This window comes from Pinus tabuliformis, chromosome 6 (assembly GCF_031772625.1).
Source record: "Pinus tabuliformis cultivar Carrire ecotype Pingquan chromosome 6, CPIR1, whole genome shotgun sequence".
Classification (NCBI taxonomy): domain Eukaryota; kingdom Viridiplantae; phylum Streptophyta; class Pinopsida; order Pinales; family Pinaceae; genus Pinus; species Pinus tabuliformis.
Window position 1 is genome coordinate 970,119,283 of NC_142292.1, and position 18,281 is coordinate 970,137,563.

Below are 18,281 nucleotides of genomic sequence, written 5' to 3' on the forward strand. Positions count from 1 at the left end.
CATCGGCATATTGGCGTTCCACAGTCTACTGTCAATTAACCTTCTGTAATGCGATCGTCGATCAAATCTTGATCGTCGATCTGGTTCCCGATCCGACGGCTATTCTTCCTCCCGATCAACAGACTTGCTCGATAGTCCTTCACCATTGATCTACGCTTAGTGGATCCGACGATCCACAATGATTTCGGGTGGACAAGTAGCACGAAGAATACCCGCCCGAAAAAGCGGTTTTCTCTCTCTCCTCGCTGCTACGTGTCACTCAGTTAGTGGAATCGGGCGGTCACGCAACATTACCACTTACCACTTTTGCCTCGCCCGAAATACCACCTTTGTGTATTAATCCACCGATGCGATATCAATTCCTTTGTCTCCACGATATGATCCTGTCCGTTGATCATATCGATCCAACAGCTCTTGTGCCTTCTCGTCTGTTTCCTCCTTAACTTAATCTCGCTCACCTTCGATGCTTTTCTACGTTCAAACACAGTTTTGCCACCGAACTCTGTCTATACATGACATCACTCCATAATAGTTAAAGGTAACAATCATTCATTTAATCAATGGATCTCCATCGATCCTACAGTGATCGATGGTCGATTAACATGCCTGCAAATGGGATTTTAGCTATCTACACATATATATACAACAGAACTCGAAAATGGCATAAATACACAGTTCCACACTCAAAATCAACTCTCTGTATATAAACATAAACACATAATTATATCTTGAGGCTCTATGTCCCTCTCTAGCCTGATTCTTCTAATTAGAGCCTCTGTTTTCCCTACTCTGCCCGTAGGCTTACAATCCCATCTTGAATCCTCTCGAATCCTCTTTTCAGAAAAGAAAGGAAAATTCATATACGTCCTATCTAACAATCTCCTTCTACAAATGAAGGACTTCACAATATATTTAGAAATCAAATCTGTCCCTAACTAATCAATCTAATTACTTGGCTTGATCTCCACACCGGGAGGATCACTTGCCACTTGTGCCCAATTCTGTTCAGAATTAGGCAACAATTAACTACTTACATACTTTGCAATTAATAAATTTAAATAACCAATTCTTCCTCCAAACTCTCATTAGCCACAACATGTGACCACACCATCACATTGCTGGCTAGGCCTAGATGCTCCTGCATCAAGTGGCTACACCTGTCCGTGATCGGCTCGACTGTTCCTGCTGTTGCACAAACTTCACGCCCATTTTTGCCTCCACCATCCGTTGAGCCATTGGATCATGCTAGCTCCTTCCCTGACCCACTGTTGGCAACTGTCACGTGGTAACCACGATCAGCACTGTTGTCGCTACGGTAGCCACGACCACTTCCATTGCCTCTAGATTGCTAATGGTTGTGCAGTCAGCCTGGCTGGTTGTGCACTCAAATCCCTAGCTGCCGATGGCTTCACATAATGACCATCGCCTCACAAACAACAAATTGGCAATCGCACGACCCAATTCAATTTTCTCTGTGCATAGAATCTCACTACATTTTTTTTTCCGTAAAAGAATCTCACTACATTTATACCTTGTTAAGTTTCCTTGAACCTCGCACCTGGTAGTAAATCTGTATCTGCATTTTACTATCATGATGATGTGATTGCTAAAATGGATATTGATATTGGGCTAATAACAATGGTATGTTCTATGCTGAGGTTTTCCAATTTTTGCTGATTTTTTCACCGATGTTTCCGAAAAGATGTTTCTGGGCCCTTTCCGATTTTTTCAACACTGATAAAAATACCTCACATGTCGATGAAATTACCCTCATTGGACTCAGTGTTCAGTAGGGAGTCCGAATATGTAGCCAGATCTGACATACAAAACATACTAAAAATAGAACTGTTTTACATGTCGCCTGAAAGTAGCTCATCAGAATCGCGAGCTAGGAAGGATTTCAAATATATATCACAACTGACATGTGAGACTCTGAACTGAAACTGTCACTGCAAATGTCATTCATGTAACCTGGAGAAGTCTCACTAGAACCCTGAGCTCATAGGGACTCTGAATATGTAATCGACACTGCGATGCAAACCTCTGAACACATCTCCTAAAAAGTAGGAGTGTTGACCACTACTGGTCAACTACCCATGCAGTACACCTCCTTCCTGTTGGCAGAGAAGGATAGCTCCTGAGCGACATGTCCGTGCCAGCCTACAGTCATCGACAGCTTGATCATTTTTGTTGTAAACCCAGTCTGCATGTTTGAAATGTAAATAATCTAAGCAGATCAGAGTCATGTATGTAAAGTTGCCTAGGTGGACCTAACTTTCTAATGACGATCTGCGTCCCGGGAGGTTTTTAGTCTCACCGATCCATGGATCGGCAGAGTTTTCCTTCAAACCCAACCCCAAAGCCGGGATGCATTTCGTTATTAGGACTTTAGGAGAATCCTAGCGTGTTACTCTGCTAGATTATAGTTGTGTCGCAGATCTGGGTGGTCTATGAGGGTCTATGTTAAAGTGGATTCATCCCTTTGAGATGTAAATTGTAAAAATTGTAAAAAAATCATGATGAAATGTGTCTTGAGGGTTGAAAATGTTGTAAATCCCCTCATGAGTCCTAGGTCCTAGGTGCTAGGTGATGATTCCAACGGCTGGGTTTGATGATCCGTCTTAAAATAAATTTAAAATTTTTTTTTAATGAATAAAAATAATAAATTCATATATAATAAAAAATAAAAAATTAAAAAATTAAAAATTAAAAAATTAAAAAATAAAAAAAAAAAATTTTAAAAAAATAAAAAGCATAAAGCAAAAACCCTAAAGCAATAAAATAATAATATTTTTGTGGATCACCCAAAACTAGCCGTTGGGATCATTTCCTTTATGTAGGGTCTTAGGAGGTCATTTTCAGGTTTATCTGATCTGTGAGTCTGTACTGAAAGCTCTCTTGTAAACTGATTTCTGATTAATAAAAAGACTTTGGGGTTTCAAACTGGCTGGTGTTACTCTCTGGAACTGCTGTGAGGTGTTTGAATTTCTGCATATTTCAGTTTTTCAACAGTTAAAATAGCTGATTTTTTTTCAGAGCATTGTGAGCACAGGTATCTTGCTCACGTGCTAGGGTCTGAATGCTGTAGGGTTTCTGGAAAATGGCAGGTATCTCCATTTTCTTTTGAAATCTAGCAGCATCTCTTGCCCTTGTTTGCTGATGCTTGCTTGAGGTGTGCAGGAAACTTTAGGGTGAAGGTTATTTGTGGGCGTTTGGGGAAGTTCTGGGCTGAACCAGCCGACTCCCACAGGCTGTTCTGTGCAGAGCCCAGCTGATTGTGCCCCGGGTTAATCTGTTAAAGTTTATTGCATGTTTTACATTGAGAAATTTTTCTGATTTACAGTGAAGTTCACAGTGAATTTACTTCTGATATTTCAAAAACATTACTGTCATTACTGTTAAATCTGGCTGTTCCAGAGCTTTAAAATTTTGATTTGAGGCTAGTTTTTTTTAAGGGTTTCACTTTAAACTCTCGCATATATCGTTGTGTGGCTGTAGCAGGGGTTAAGCACTGAATTTTGAAGGGGACAACACCAGTAAACCACACTACGGATATCATACAAGGAGCTGGTCATTGTATTGAAGTCTACTGCGCTGTCTTGTATGCCAGGTTCCATCGTTTCTTTACTGCTGTAGCCTCTGTCAATGAATATAGAATGATTGTGTGAGTTCCAGCTTGATGTTAATGCATTATATTTCCATTTGCCACCACTATCTGTGCATATGTGGGCATCAAAATCCTGTGCATGCCATCAAAACGCCTTCCTGTCAGCTGTGTGATCTTTCTTTTTGCCCCAGCATAGTGATTTCGTCCCCATCGTTTCAGATTTCACGCCATTTCTCTCTGTTGGGCATTGCTGCCATCTTCACAAACTGAAATCGACCTTTCTTTCAATCGCCGTCGGTGTCTATCAGTGTTAGCGTATCCCTCTGCATAGTCTGTTGGTTAAGCTTGTCGTGTGGGCATAGCCGCTCTCCAGCATCGGTTCAAAAAACAAAAAGAAAAGCCGCTCACGTGCCTGCAATCCCTTTTCGATTTCTTTAGTTTGCTGTAGCTGGCCCAGGTATCCGTTCACGCATTTGAGCACCTGCGTTTTGTTTGTTGAGGTTGGTCCTGCGGCCCCGTGCCTATAGGAGATCCGAGCTCCGTCCTGCCATCCCCTGCGTGTTACCCTGCCATCACCGCATCCTTGTTAGCCGTCGATGTTACCCTCAGCAGCTGCGTTTCATGTTTTTTTTTTTTCCTCAGGCTTACGGATTTAGTCATCGTTTTGGTGTGATTTAGTTTAGGTATTGCGTGTTATTTTAGAGGTGTCGTGAGGTTTCCATTTAGGAGGGTTTGATTTTTTTTAAATTAGATTTTATTTTCATTATGTTTTAGACTTTGTTTTATTTCTGTTTAATTTAGATTTTAATGTGTTCACCTTAGGTATAGTTAGATTTAAAATTTTCATTTTTAAATATTTCAAATAAAAAATAAAAAAGGGTCTAGCTTTGTGGCTTAGTTGGGGTTTTTTGAAAACGGGTTAGGCATTGTAATAAATTTAATTAGTTTCCATTTTGTAGTTTTGTTTACATTTAAATATTTAGTCCTTAGTTTTGATTTTAGTTAGTTTTAGTTTAAAAGAAATTTTTTTTTTTTTTTTAATTTTTTAGGATTTTAGATTTTAGACTTTAAATTTTTCCTTTTAGTATAGAAATTTTCTAAAAAAAAAAAAAAAAAAAAAAAAAAAAAAAAAAATTTGTGGAAAATTACTTTTACCATCTTCAGTTGCTTATCACTGCCTATCTTTCACGCTGAGATCTGAGCACGAAATAAATATCTGGTTTCTCTGTTATTCAAAGCAAATTCATTTCTTTAAAGTTTCTGGATATCGCTATTTGATGAGCGTTGTGGTTTTACTGAATATTTAAAGCATTGCTCTCTTTTCCTGATGATTGCTGGTCGTGGTTCATATTCTTCGATCATCTAGCTAGTAATCATTTAGATCTCTTAAGGCACTGGTCTGCTCAATTCGTCAAAGTCATTTAGTGCATCTCGTCTCCTGGCCCAACTGTCTGGCAGTTGGCCTTCATCTTTCCTCAGGGTCTACCCCCCTTAGCCGTGGGAGACAGGCTTAAACGGAGAGACCAGGGATCAGAGTGACAGCCCCTGGTCTGAGCGTTGTCGTGTCAGTTTGCGCGACAACATTTTTTGGCGCCGTTGCCGGGGATAGAGTTTTTCTGTCCTTGGTCCTTGTTTTTCAAGCTTTTCCGTGCTTAGCTTCTTGTTCAAGTGGCGACTCCACTTCCATTATTATCTGCGAGAGTGTACACTAGAAGACATCCAGGCAGTCTGTGCAACCCCACTCCGGATCCTGAAAAGGTTTACAGGGTGCGATCACACAAACTCGCTTCTCGTGCACTCCTTACAAATCTTGGACAAGAAGCCCTTTCTGACGTTCATCTGCTCTTTAGGGGTCAGGTTAGGCGCAACACCATGAGTCTGTTGGGTCCTTGTGATTTCTCTAACATTCCTGGAGCCCCCAATGATATTCCATCTGTTGGGATAGACAAATTGCCTAGCTTTCATGGAGATAATGCCATTACTGTTAATTCCCATTTGCGAGATTTCAACATATGGATGGCTAAGTACGCTAGATCTCCTGATTTTGATCATGAGGATGTCAGGATGACCCTTTTTATCTTGACTCTAGGAGGTGATGCTCATGACTAGTTTACAGAAAAACCTCCTAATTCTTTTGACTCTTTACAATCAATCATTAATTCATTTAGAGAAAAATATGGAGATAAAAGAGAGGGACGACATCTTGTAAGAGCTCTTACTCTGATGAGAAAGAGAGAAGACGAAACTGTTGAGGAATTTAATAGAAGGTTTAATAGCATTATTAAAGAACTACCTCAAGATTATAAACCTTCAGATAAAACTCTCCAAGATTTTTATATTGATGCCTTTGGTCCTGAGCCATCTTATGAGTTAAGGCGTGCTAAACTTACTGATTATCGAGCTTGCCAAACCTTAGCTGTAGAACTTGAGAAGGACAAGGCAGCTTCTGGGAAGTCTGAAATCCCAGGTTATGACAGGGCTGCTACAAAACTGAAGGAAACTAAGGGAAAAGCAGCCCAAGAGCCTGAAAATGAACTTGTTCTCAAATTGCTTCAGAAAATTGAAACCATGGAAATTAATCATAACAAGGAGATAAACACTTTGCAGAATAGGTTAATTCAAATGGAAAGAGCGCAACCGCAAAATTTTCAGCCTCGAAATAATAATAACAGAAATAATAACTGGCAAAGAAAGGGTCAAACTAGTGAGCAGAGGCCTCCTAATCCGCTTACCAATCTGGTGGATGATGCTCCTCCCTACTGTCGTGCTTGTGCTGATTTTCACGAAGAGTCCTCTTGTCCCATTATCAGAAGACTTCTCGATAATGGAATGCTTGGGACAGGTGAGCAAATAAACGTAGTAGGGAGCAAGTTCCCTTTGCCCATGAATGATTGGATAGAGGTTAAGGAAAGGAGCTATGATGTTGTGAATCCTCGATCTGCTTTTGGTATAAATAACCTTGAAAACGAAGATGACATTTTGGCCAGGTTATATGGTGAGAAACCCTCTCCTGAGAAAATTCTGGAAATTGCTAGAGATAAGGGTTTAACATACCAGAGAAGGGATAAAGATCAGAGCGGAAATCAAATTCCTCCTCGAACTCTAAGCCCTGGTATGAACTCTGGAATAGATGTCGATTTGGGGAATTGGTTTAATAATGCTAAAATCTGGGTTCCCGTGTCTGAGATCGCTAAGATCCCTTCCCAAAGGGACAAGTTACTAAAAGCAATTCAGGGTCCTCAAGTCAACGCTTCTCAGCAGAAGATTCGTGAGGTTGACTATCATGATGCTCCTATTTATCTGCAAAGCGTAGATGCTGATAACAAGGATCATCAACCCTTCTTTATCACCTTATTAGTCAATGGGTATAAATTGAATAACTGCATGTTGGATTCAGGCGCATTTGCTTGTGTTATGACTAAAAGGGTTATGGAACAGCTTAACTTAAGAGTTTCCAGACCCTACTATAATATATGCGCCATGGATTCTAAGAAGATCGAGGTACATGGTTTAATCAAGGATTTGCAAGTTCATCTTTCAGTCTACCCAGACATCATGGTTGTTATGGATATTGTTGTCGTTGATGTACCCGATGCTTGGGGTATGCTGTTATCTAGGAAGTGGGCCTCTGATCTAGGGGGAAGCATTCAGATGAATTGGTCATATGCTATGATTCCCTCTCCTAGCGGTGACGGTTTTGTTAGACTAAATAGAGAGCCTGAGAGGAAATTTCATGTTGAAAATCCTAAAAAGCCTCATAACGAGATAATTAAAGAAAAATCTGACATCGGGAACTATGCTATCATGTCCAATTTCATAATTCCTCCCGATGATGAGATTAAAGATCTTAAGGATGAAGTCTGGTATATGTATTTCGATGGTGCGTTCTCTAGTCATGGTAAGGGTGCTGGGATTGTGCTTAAGTCTCCCCTTGGTCACGTATTCAAGTTTGCCTATCGTCTAGAATTTGAAGCAACCAACAATGTCGCTGAGTATGAAGCCATATTGTTGGGCCTTGAATTGGCCAAAGCTTTGAAGATTAAATTGCTTAACATAAAGGGGGATTCCGATCTGGTTATCATGCAGCTTAAGAACAAATTCACATGTAGAAATCAGAGATTAAGAAACTATCGAAATGCTGTGTGGGATACTATGGAGCACTTCGATGCCCTTAACCTTGAAGCAATTCCTAGGGAGCTAAATAGTTCGACAGATGAACTTGCCGTAGCTGCTAGCACTTTCCAGTTGTCTGATGAGTTAATCAACGATAAAATTAAAATGGAGATAATATTCAGACCATCTGTCCCAGACAACTCAGAGCATTGGCAAGTTTTTAATGATGAAAAGCAAGTCGTTCGTTTTCTCAATAGTTTAGACGAGTTTGAGGATTTCCGGCTAGTTTCTGGCGAGGATGGGTCTTTAGATCAAGGACATATCATAAATCCCACTCCCAGAAATGTAGTTGCCTTAGAGCAATATTTTGATCGGCATGATGCCACGAAGCTGAGAGAAGAAGACAAGTTGGACCCAGGCGAGTGCCTTGAAGTTAACATTGGTACTTTTGAAAATCCGAAAATGGTTAAAATCGGTAAAGGTGCTAGTCTGGAGGAAAGGAAAAAGTTAATTGATTTACTTCGTGAATATCGAGATGTTTTGGCTTTTTCCTATGATGAGTTGAAGGGCTATAGGGAAGATATTATGGAGCATACTATTCCCTTAAAAGACGAAAATGCTAAACCTTTTCGGCAGAAACTTAGGCAGATTAATCCTAAGTTAGCCCCCCTGGTCCAAAAAGAGCTTGCGAAGATGCTTGCAGCAGGAATCATCGCTCAAACTAGGCATTCGACATGGTGTTCGAATTTGGTGATTGTCAGGAAGAAGAATGGTACAATAAGACTTTGTGTCGATTTTAGAAACCTTAATCTAGCGTGCAAGAAGGATAATTACCCTTTGCCAAAAATGGAAACTTTGTTGCAAAGAGTAACTGGGTTTGGAATGATGTCATTGCTAGACGGTTTTTCTGGGTATAATCAAGTTTGGGTTAAAAAGGAAGATCGACACAAGACCACGTTCACAACACCATGGGGCACTTTTGAATACATCAGAATGCCATTTGGGTTAACAAACGCTGGAGCTACTTTCCAGAGGGCCATGGACTATGCCTTCAAAGAATTGATCGGGAAAATTATCGAAATATATCAAGATGATCTTACTGTTTTCTCTAAGGATGGTATCAGTCATATAGATCATCTTAGGCAAGTTTTCGATAGATGTAGAGAATATGGAATTTCTTTGAATCCGGCTAAATCTGTCTTTGGGGTAACTGAAGGGAAACTTCTGGGTCATATCATCTCTAAGGAAGGAGTCAGGGTCGATCCTGAACGAGTTGAAGCAATTCAAAAGATTCCTCTCCCGCATAACCTCAAGTCCCTTCAGTCTTTCCTTGGAAAGATAAATTTTATTAGAAGATTTATCCCGAATTATGCGGAAATAGCTAAGCCCATTCAAAGTCTTCTGAAGAAGGATGTGAAATTTGTCTGGCAAGAAGAGGGCAAAAGGGCTTTCCAAGAAATCAAGTCTGCTATCGCGAAGGCTCCTGTCCTTGTTAGTCCTGATTACTCCAAAGATTTCATGATTTTTTCTTTCGCTTCTGAGGATACCATTGCCGGTGTCTTACTTCAAAAGAATAGAGAGGGTCACGAGCAGCCTATCGCTTTCATGAGTAGAGCACTTCAAAATTCCGAATTGAAGTACAATACCATGGAAAAGCAGGCCTATGCCCTAGTCAAGTCTCTTAAGCATTTTAAAACTTATGTGGGTTATTCTAAGATCATCGCTTTCGTCCCACATTCTGCTGTTAAAGACATATTAACTCAAACTGATTGCTTAGGGACTCGTGCTAGGTGGGTTACTAAGATACAGGAGTATGATTTAGAGATTAGACCCACTAAGCTGATCAAAGGCCAAGGTTTAGCTCAAATGTTAGCTGAAAGTAATGAAAAGACTCTTGGTTTGTTTTGCCTTGACGATCTTTCTTCACCAGAATTAAGAAGGTTAGCTGAGCATGAATGGTATCAGGACATAGTTTACTACTTAACAAATCTTGCTTGTCCTAACCACTTAGTCGCTCATAGAAGAAGGGCTCTTAGACTAAAAGCCACTAAGTACTGCCTTATGAAGGATGGCCTTGGATGGAGAAATCCAGAGGGCATAGTGCTTAGGTGTGTTGACGATGTTGAGTCCAAAAGATTGATCTCCGAATTTCATTCAGGATTTTGTGGTGGTCATTATGCCGCTAGAACTACTGCCCACAAAATCCTGAGAGCTGGCTATTATTGGCCTTCAATTTTTTCTGATGTGCACAAGTTTGTTAGATCGTGTCAAGCCTGTCAACTGTTCACTGGGAAACAGAAGCTTGCTGCCCTTCCTCTACAGCCTGTTATTGTAGAGGCACCTTTTCAGCATTGGGGTCTGGACTTCATAGGGAAGTTCCATGAAAATTCTAGCAATGGCTACTCTTGGATTTTGACTGCTACTGATTACTTCACTAAATGGGTAGAAGCCATTCCTGCTAAGAATGCCACTGAAAAGGTGATTATGGATTTCATTGAGAATAACATCATTACTAGATTTGGTGTCCCCGCTAAAATCACTACGGACAATGCCAAGGCTTTTAGTTCTTCAGAGTTTACATCTTTCTGTTTCAAATATGGCATCGTCTTATCTCATTCATCGAATTACTATCCTCAGGGTAATGGTTTGGCTGAATCAAGTAATAAAAATCTCATAACCATTATCAAGAAAATAGTAGGAGATAACAAGAAGTCTTGGGACAGCAAAATCAAGTATGCTTTGTGGGCAGACAGAATTACTAAGAAGAAATCTACTGGTAAATCTCCCTTTGAATTGGTTTATGGCTTGGATGTTACTTTACCTGTGCACCTAAAATTGCCAGCTTATCAGCTTCTCCAAAATTTTTCCACTGATAAAGATGTTGTTCAGAATAGGATAGATCAGATTGTGGAATTAGATGAGACTCGTCGGACAGCTTTTGAAAATATATGTAAAAATCAATCTAATATTAAGAAAAGCTTTGATAAATGCTCTAGATCTAGATCTTTGCAGGTTGGAGATATGGTTTTACTTTGGGATCGCAAAAATGAAAAACCAGGAAAGCATAAAAAGTTTGACAGCTTGTGGTTAGGACCGTACATCATTAGAGACATAGCGGGACCAAACTCATTCCACTTGAGCAGATTGGATGGTGAACCACTTCATCTACCAGCGAACGGCCAAATGCTCAAGCTGTTCTTCAGAGATGATATCTGATGCCATGGGGCATCTTTTGTATTGTATTTCTGTCCCTACTCCTTGTCTTTTCAGCATTTTATTTCTGTTTTTAGGATTAGATTTACTTTTCATGTTATTAGTTAGTCAATAAATGAAGAGCTTTTATTTTTTCCTGTACTTAATGCATATGATGATTTGGGAATGGACGCTACTTATTTTTATTTGTGTGTTGTATGGATGCAGATTCTGGATTCTCACATTCCTACCAGTGCAGCAACGTGTCCCCAAGTAGAGCCAGATGTTGACCACTACTGGTCAACTACCCATGCAGTACACCTCCTTCCTGTTGGCAGAGAAGGATAGCTCCTGAGCGACATGTCCGTGCCAGCCTACAGTCATCGACAGCTTGATCATTTTTGTTTTAAACCCAGTCTGCATGTTTGAAATGTAAATAATCTAAGCAGATCAGAGTCATGTATGTAAAGTTGCCTAGGTGGACCTAACTTTCTAATGACGATCTGCGTCCCGGGAGGTTTTTAGTCTCACCGATCCATGGATCGGCAGAGTTTTCCTTCAAACCCAACCCCAAAGCCGGGATGCATTTCGTTATTAGGACTTTAGGAGAATCCTAGCGTGTTACTCTGCTAGATTATAGTTGTGTCGCAGATCTGGGTGGTCTATGAGGGTCTATGTTAAAGTTGATTCATCCCTTTGAGATGTAAATTGTAAAAATTGTAAAAAAATCATGATGAAATGTGTCTTGAGGGTTGAAAATGTTGTAAATCCCCTCATGAGTCCTAGGTCCTAGGTGCTAGGTGATGATTCCAACGGCTGGGTTTGATGATCCGTCTTAAAATAAATTTAAAATTTTTTTTTTTAATGAATAAAAATAATAAATTCATATATAATAAAAATAAAAAATTAAAAATTAAAAAATTAAAAAATTAAAAAAAAAAAAAAAAAATTTTTAAAAAATAAAAAGCATAAAGCAAAAACCCTAAGCAATAAAATAATAATATTTTTGTGGATCACCCAAAACTAGCCGTTGGGATCATTTCCTTTATGTAGGGTCTTAGGAGGTCATTTTCAGGTTTATCTGATCTGTGAGTCTGTACTGAAAGCTCTCTTGTAAACTGATTTCTGATTAATAAAAAGACTTTGGGGTTTCAAACTGGCTGGTGTTACTCTCTGGAACTGCTGTGAGGTGTTTGAATTTCTGCATATTTCAGTTTTTCAACAGTTAAAATAGCTGAATTTTTTTCAGAGCATTGTGAGCACAGGTATCTTGCTCACGTGCTAGGGTTTGAATGTTGTAGGGTTTCTGGAAAATGGCAGGTATCTCCATTTTCTTTTGAAATCTAGCAGCATCTCTTGCCCTTGTTTGCTGATGCTTGCTTGAGGTGTGCAGGAAACTTTAGGGTGAAGGTTATTTGTGGGCGTTTGGGGAAGTTCTGGGCTGAACCAGCCGACTCCCACAGGCTGTTCTGTGCAGAGCCCAGCTGATTGTGCCCCGGGTTAATCTGTTAAAGTTTATTGCATGTTTTACATTGAGAAATTTTTCTGATTTACAGTGAAGTTCACAGTGAATTTACTTCTGATATTTCAAGAACATTACTGTCATTACTGTTAAATCTGGCTGTTCCAGAGCTTTAAAATTTTGATTTGAGGCTAGTTTTGAAGGGTTTCACTTTAAACTCTCGCATATATCGTTGTGTGGCTGTAGCAGGGGTTAAGCACTGAATTTTGAAGGGGACAACACCAGTAAACTACACTACGGATATCGTACAAGGAGCTGGTCATTGTATTGAAGTCTACTGCGCTGTCTTGTATGCCAGGTTCCATCGTTTCTTTACTGCTGTAGCCTCTGTCAATGAATATAGAATGATTGTGTGAGTTCCAGCTTGATGTTAATGCATTATATTTCCATTTGCCGCCATTATCTGTGCATATGTGGGCATCAAAATCCTGTGCATGCCATCAAAACGCCTTCCTGTCAGCTGTGTGATCTTTCTTTTTGCCCCAGCATAGTGATTTCGTCCCCATCGTTTCAGATTTCACGCCATTTCTCTCTGTTGGGCATTGCTGCCATCTTCACAAACTGAAATCGACCTTTCTTTCAATCGCCGTCGGTGTCTATCAGTGTTAGCGTATCCCTCTGCATAGTCTGTTGGTTAAGCTTGTCGTGTGGGCATAGCCGCTCTCCAGCATCGGTTCAAAAAACAAAAAGAAAAGCCGCTCACGTGCCTGCAATCCCTTTTCGATTTCTTTAGTTTGCTGTAGCTAGCCCAGGTATCCGTTCACGCATTTGAGCACCTGCGTTTTGTTTGTTGAGGTTGGTCCTGCGGCCCCGTGCCTATAGGAGATCCGAGCTCCGTCCTGCCATCCCCTGCGTGTTACCCCGCCATCACCGCATCCTTGTTAGCCGTCGATGTTACCCTCAGCAGCTGCGTTTCATGTTTTTTTTTTTCCTCAGGCTTACGGATTTAGTCATCGTTTTGGTGTGATTTAGTTTAGGTATTGCGTGTTATTTTTAGAGGTGTCGTGAGGTTTCCATTTAGGAGGGTTTGATTTTTTTTAAATTAGATTTTATTTTCATTATGTTTTAGACTTTGTTTTATTTCTGTTTAATTCAGATTTTAATGTGTTCACCTTAGGTATAGTTAGATTTAAAATTTTCATTTTTAAATATTTCAAATAAAAAATAAAAAAGGGTCTAGCTTTGTGGCTTAGTTAGGGTTTTTTGAAAACGGGTTAGGCATTGTAATAAATTTAATTAGTTTCCATTTTGTAGTTTTGTTTACATTTAAATATTTAGTCCTTAGTTTTGATTTTAGTTTAAAAGAAATTTTCTTTTTTTTTTTTTTTTTAAAAATAAAAAATAAAAAATAAAAAATAAAAAATAAAAAAAATTTCTTTAGGATTTTAGATTTTAGACTTTAAATTTTTCCTTTTAGTATAGAAATTTTCTAAAAAAAAAAAAAAAAAAAAAAAAAAAATTTGTGGAAAATTACTTTTACCATCTTCAGTTGCTTATCACTGCCTATCTTTCACGCTGAGATCTGAGCACGAAATAAATATCTGGTTTCTCTGTTATTCAAAGCAAATTCATTTCTTTAAAGTTTCTGGATATCGCTATTTGATGAGCGTTGTGGTTTTACTGAATATTTAAAGCATTGCTCTCTTTTCCTGATGATTGCTGGTCGTGGTTCATATTCTTCGATCATCTAGCTAGTAATCATTTAGATCTCTTAAGGCACTGGTCTGCTCAATTCGTCAAAGTCATTTAGTGCATCTCGTCTCTTGGCCCAACTGTCTGGCAGTTGGCCTTCATCTTTCCTCAGGGTCTACCCCCCTTAGCCGTGGGAGACAGGCTTAAACGGAGAGACCAGGGATCAGAGTGACAGCCCCTAGTCTGAGCGTTGTCGTGTCAGTTTGCGCGACAACAAGGAGAACTGCTAAAAAAAGCAAGTCTCTCCAATCTGGTGAAAATCTGTGCAACGACTGAGTCTGAGTAAACAAGCATCATTGAATCCACACTGCAACAAACCTCCCTATGAGCCAACCCCAACCCAAGCAAAGTTGTATCTGAATATGTCTCTGAACCTCCAGCCTGATGAAATGTACTGGTCATTAAGCCTCTAATTTAGGGGTTAACACATCCCAAGGGCGCATTTCAGCTCTGTCTGCGTTTATGTTTTGAAGTGAAAAAGTGTTCATTCACTTTGCTATTGCATTGTCTTTCTGTTGGCTGTGTGTTTTGTTCAACACATGGTTTTTATCTCAAGGAAATTTTTTGTTCTCCAAGCTCTAGTTTTGATTTTTGTTGAGTTTCACCATCTAAACTTATAAATTATTACCTTATTTTTCAAGGGTTTGTCGAAGTTCATCAATAACCAATGTTTTGGAACTTTTTGCTGAAAGAAAACTGCACAAGTTGTTAGTCTTTGAAGGTATAAACATTATGAAGTGACAATAGTCACTTCTAAAAGTTTATGCTATTGATTTAACCCTTGACGTTTACTTAATTTGTTTGGCATGGACTTGTTTATTGGCATCTGGGCTTGAGGTAAGCATCTAATGGAATTAAACTTGCTAGTATAGGAAATGTTGTTCCTCATAAAATGATCTCTATAGTCATTTTTAATGTTTTTGGCCATAGGAATAATTCAAGTTACTGACATATAAGAATCAGTACAATTTGGATGTCTGGCTCTACCTATTTTTGTTTTTTAAAACATAGAAAGATTTGAATAAATGCATGTGAGAGTTGGGATTGACATGAGCTTGGTACTGTGTTTGGCTATGTTTGGTAGTCACTCTTCCAAACTTATTAATTTTTATCAGATACATCTTATCTTCTTTACCCACCAAGATTTCATTTTGAAGTTTTTGTTTCATGCAGGTGATGGCTACAATATTGTCATATTTAGAAATTGAAGAGGTGCAATATTTGCGCGTGCTTCCCCAGTCAAATGCAACCTGCTCTCGGTGTTTTCACAAAGTATGCTTCCTAGAACCATCTGTGGATTAATTTGAATTAAAATTGCACATTCAGATGCACATGCCTATTTTCAGTCTTTCAGGTGTCTGCAACTGTTTACATATATGTCATATTTCTTCATGTTTAACGGGATGGGTAAATGCATGTGATTTATGTGCATCACTTTTGTCTTGCAAATATTTGGACGTTTACATATCTATACTTCTGATATAGTCTAGATAAGGAAGAGAGGTGGGTTACCAAATTGGGACTACTTTTGATATAGTCTAGATAATGAATAGACGGGGGTTACCAAATTGAGACTACTTTTTATATAGTCTAGATAATGAAGAGACGTGGGTTACTGAATTGAGACTTTGAGCACTGTTTTTGTGAACAGAGTTCTCCATCCTTGCTGGCAAAGAAAAGCATGTTCATTGATGCTCTTCTTAAGAGGTAAGTTTTCTTTCTACTAACAGTGATGATCTTCAAATTTCCTGTTCTTTTCTAAAATATGTATTAATAATTTTCTTATTCTCTGAAACATGGTGGAAATTACTTTAGGATTCAATCTAAGGACGGGCGCTATATTTTTGTCATCCCTAATTTTTCTAATGATACTCGAATGGTGGTTGCCAATATGTTGAAGGAACTCGAAAAGCTGCAGGTAACTTTTGTGATCATTACTACATTTGAGTAAGAAACCTCTTAGTGCATTAAGCTTATGGTTAGGCATTTATTTTTGTATTGGTCACGTGACAATAAATCTTGCACTTGAGATCCAAAATCCAAAAGATTGGGTGCAAGACTAAAGGAGACTCAAGAGGGTCAAGGGTGTGTCCTTAGGGTTAGGATTATTAAGGCTTAGACAAAGGAGGCTCAAAGGTGATTGAAGAGTTACTTCTGTAAAACAGATTTTTATTTGGTTTATTACATTGATTTTAAAGGTGGTTGATAGGCAAGGTTAGTGCCTAAGATTCCAGAGGGCATATGGAGTCTGTTGCATCCTAAATCCACAGCTGGGATTATCGTGGAGAAAATCTTTAACTCCATTTGGTGTGGCCTTGGGGGCAAGTCTCGAGTTGAAACTGTCACTCAGTTCTCAACTCCTCTGTCTAGGCTAACTTCTATTGAAGCCAAGGGGGTGGACCCTATAAAAGAATACTGAGACTTAACTAATCTATACAAGATGAGTTAATTTCTAGGAGTTAAAAATAATAAATATTTCCCAAGATATATCCACAATATAAATAAATTCAAAGCATGAACTTCATGAGCATGAAAATAATAATCATCCAAGAGCAAAGATATTGCAAGATAAAACAAATAGACTAGTGCCAATATGTATGATACTTGCAAAGCAAAAAATCCAAGTGAGATAAAATAACTTTGAAAGTAAAACAAGAAAACTTGGAAAGTAAATCCTTAAATGCCCACAATGTGAATGCTTCAAAATAAATAAGTGTACTTGAAATAAATCACAATTGCTCCAATAGATAGATAAACATAGGAAAGCAAGGAAAACAAATGAAATTCAACTCAAGCACTCAGATTGCATGATATATGTAGTGGAATGCTCTTGGCTTATTTTAGATTAAGTTAGCATGGTTAGTTGTAAAATCTAGAGCAAGTTTCAAATGAACTTCTTCCCCAGACCTTATCCTTGCTGGGGCCCCAATCTCAGAGTAAGGAGTCAATAGGGGAGTTGGTAAATAAAAGAGACAAAACTAACTAGATTGTACAATGAGGTGGAAAGATTAGATTGCACAAGTATGACAATTGCAAGTTGAACTAAATTGCATGAAGTAATGGAAATAACTTGCAAAGGAAATTAGATGCACTTAGTTGATTAGTCTAGTCTACTTTAGTTCACCAAAGAGAAAGAATGAAGACCACTGAAGAATCACACAAGATTCTTCCCCAAATGGGGAAGGGGGATACTTAGGGGAAGTATCCTCTTATAGAATGAAGGATGGAGGGTGTTTGAAAGGAGTTTACAATGAATTCCCTCAAAGGGATAAAGTACTTCTTCCAATGTTACAAATGATCAAAATTCTTGCTCAAAAGTTACAATAGAAGTTAACTGAAGAAGTTACAATACTTGACTTGATCTCTCTCACAACATGAGATCAAGTTCAAGAGGAGAAATTAAAACTCCCTTTTAGGCAAATGGGAGAGATTACAATGAGTTACAAAAGAAGGAAATCCTTGAAGGATCCTTGAATGTAAAACCCCCTAAAAGGGATTACAAGGTAAGAACTTTATGGTTTTACAAATAGCTTGTCTTCGGTGCTGAAATCCTTCAAGTTAGAAAATCTACCAACTCTCTCCCTTGTCAAAAGTCTATCCCAAAAATCAGCCAAGCTGGAGATCCTCCCTGTTTACAGTCTGTCCAAAAAAGTCAGCCAAGAAGGACAGTTAGTAAATTACTATGAAAAGTTTGAAACAAACCCCAAAAGTCTAGCATGTGTTAGATCTAATACTTGGTGAAAAATCCCAAATGCAATAATCGAATCCTAATCTATTTTGCCTAAGATAAACCAAGTAAACTTAGTTTTTCTTGAGCAAAATGGGCGGCTATTATAGCAACAGTCAAATCAAGAAGCCTAAGTGCTAGATATTCAATAAATTCGTGAATAAAGTAACCAAATAAATTTCTGATTTGAGTGGTGGGAGGAAGAAGTTCAAGGCCCTTGGGAGCCCTTTTGATCTCTCTTTTAGAGTCCTTTGAATGGTCCAAAGTAAATTTGAGCTGTGTTCCTTGATTAGATTGGAGGTGGCTAGTTTAGCCAAAAACGTTTCCAACTCCAAGACTCTTGGTAACTTACGTCACAATAACCACAACCTTTCAACACAAAGATTAGCATCAAAGGGAGCTTGCTCATATGATGGCAATATTGGACA

General features: G+C 38.7%; 1 protein-coding gene across 2 annotated transcripts in view; it reads left to right on the forward strand.

Annotated features, from left to right (window-relative positions):
• The window catches only part of LOC149262223 (ATP-dependent DNA helicase Q-like 5), a 205,141-nt gene that overhangs the window by 102,911 nt on the left and 83,949 nt on the right, over positions 1–18,281 (forward strand). For both annotated transcript variants that reach the window (XR_016258848.1, XM_089423631.1), the window contains exons 8-10: positions 15,300–15,398; positions 15,778–15,833; positions 15,942–16,044. Coding sequence is in view for 1 of the 2 variants with exons in the window: in XM_089423631.1 (XP_089279757.1) it covers positions 15,300–15,398; positions 15,778–15,833; positions 15,942–16,044 (258 nt within the window). In the remaining variant the exon portion in view is untranslated. The remainder of the gene's footprint in view (positions 1–15,299; positions 15,399–15,777; positions 15,834–15,941; positions 16,045–18,281) is intronic.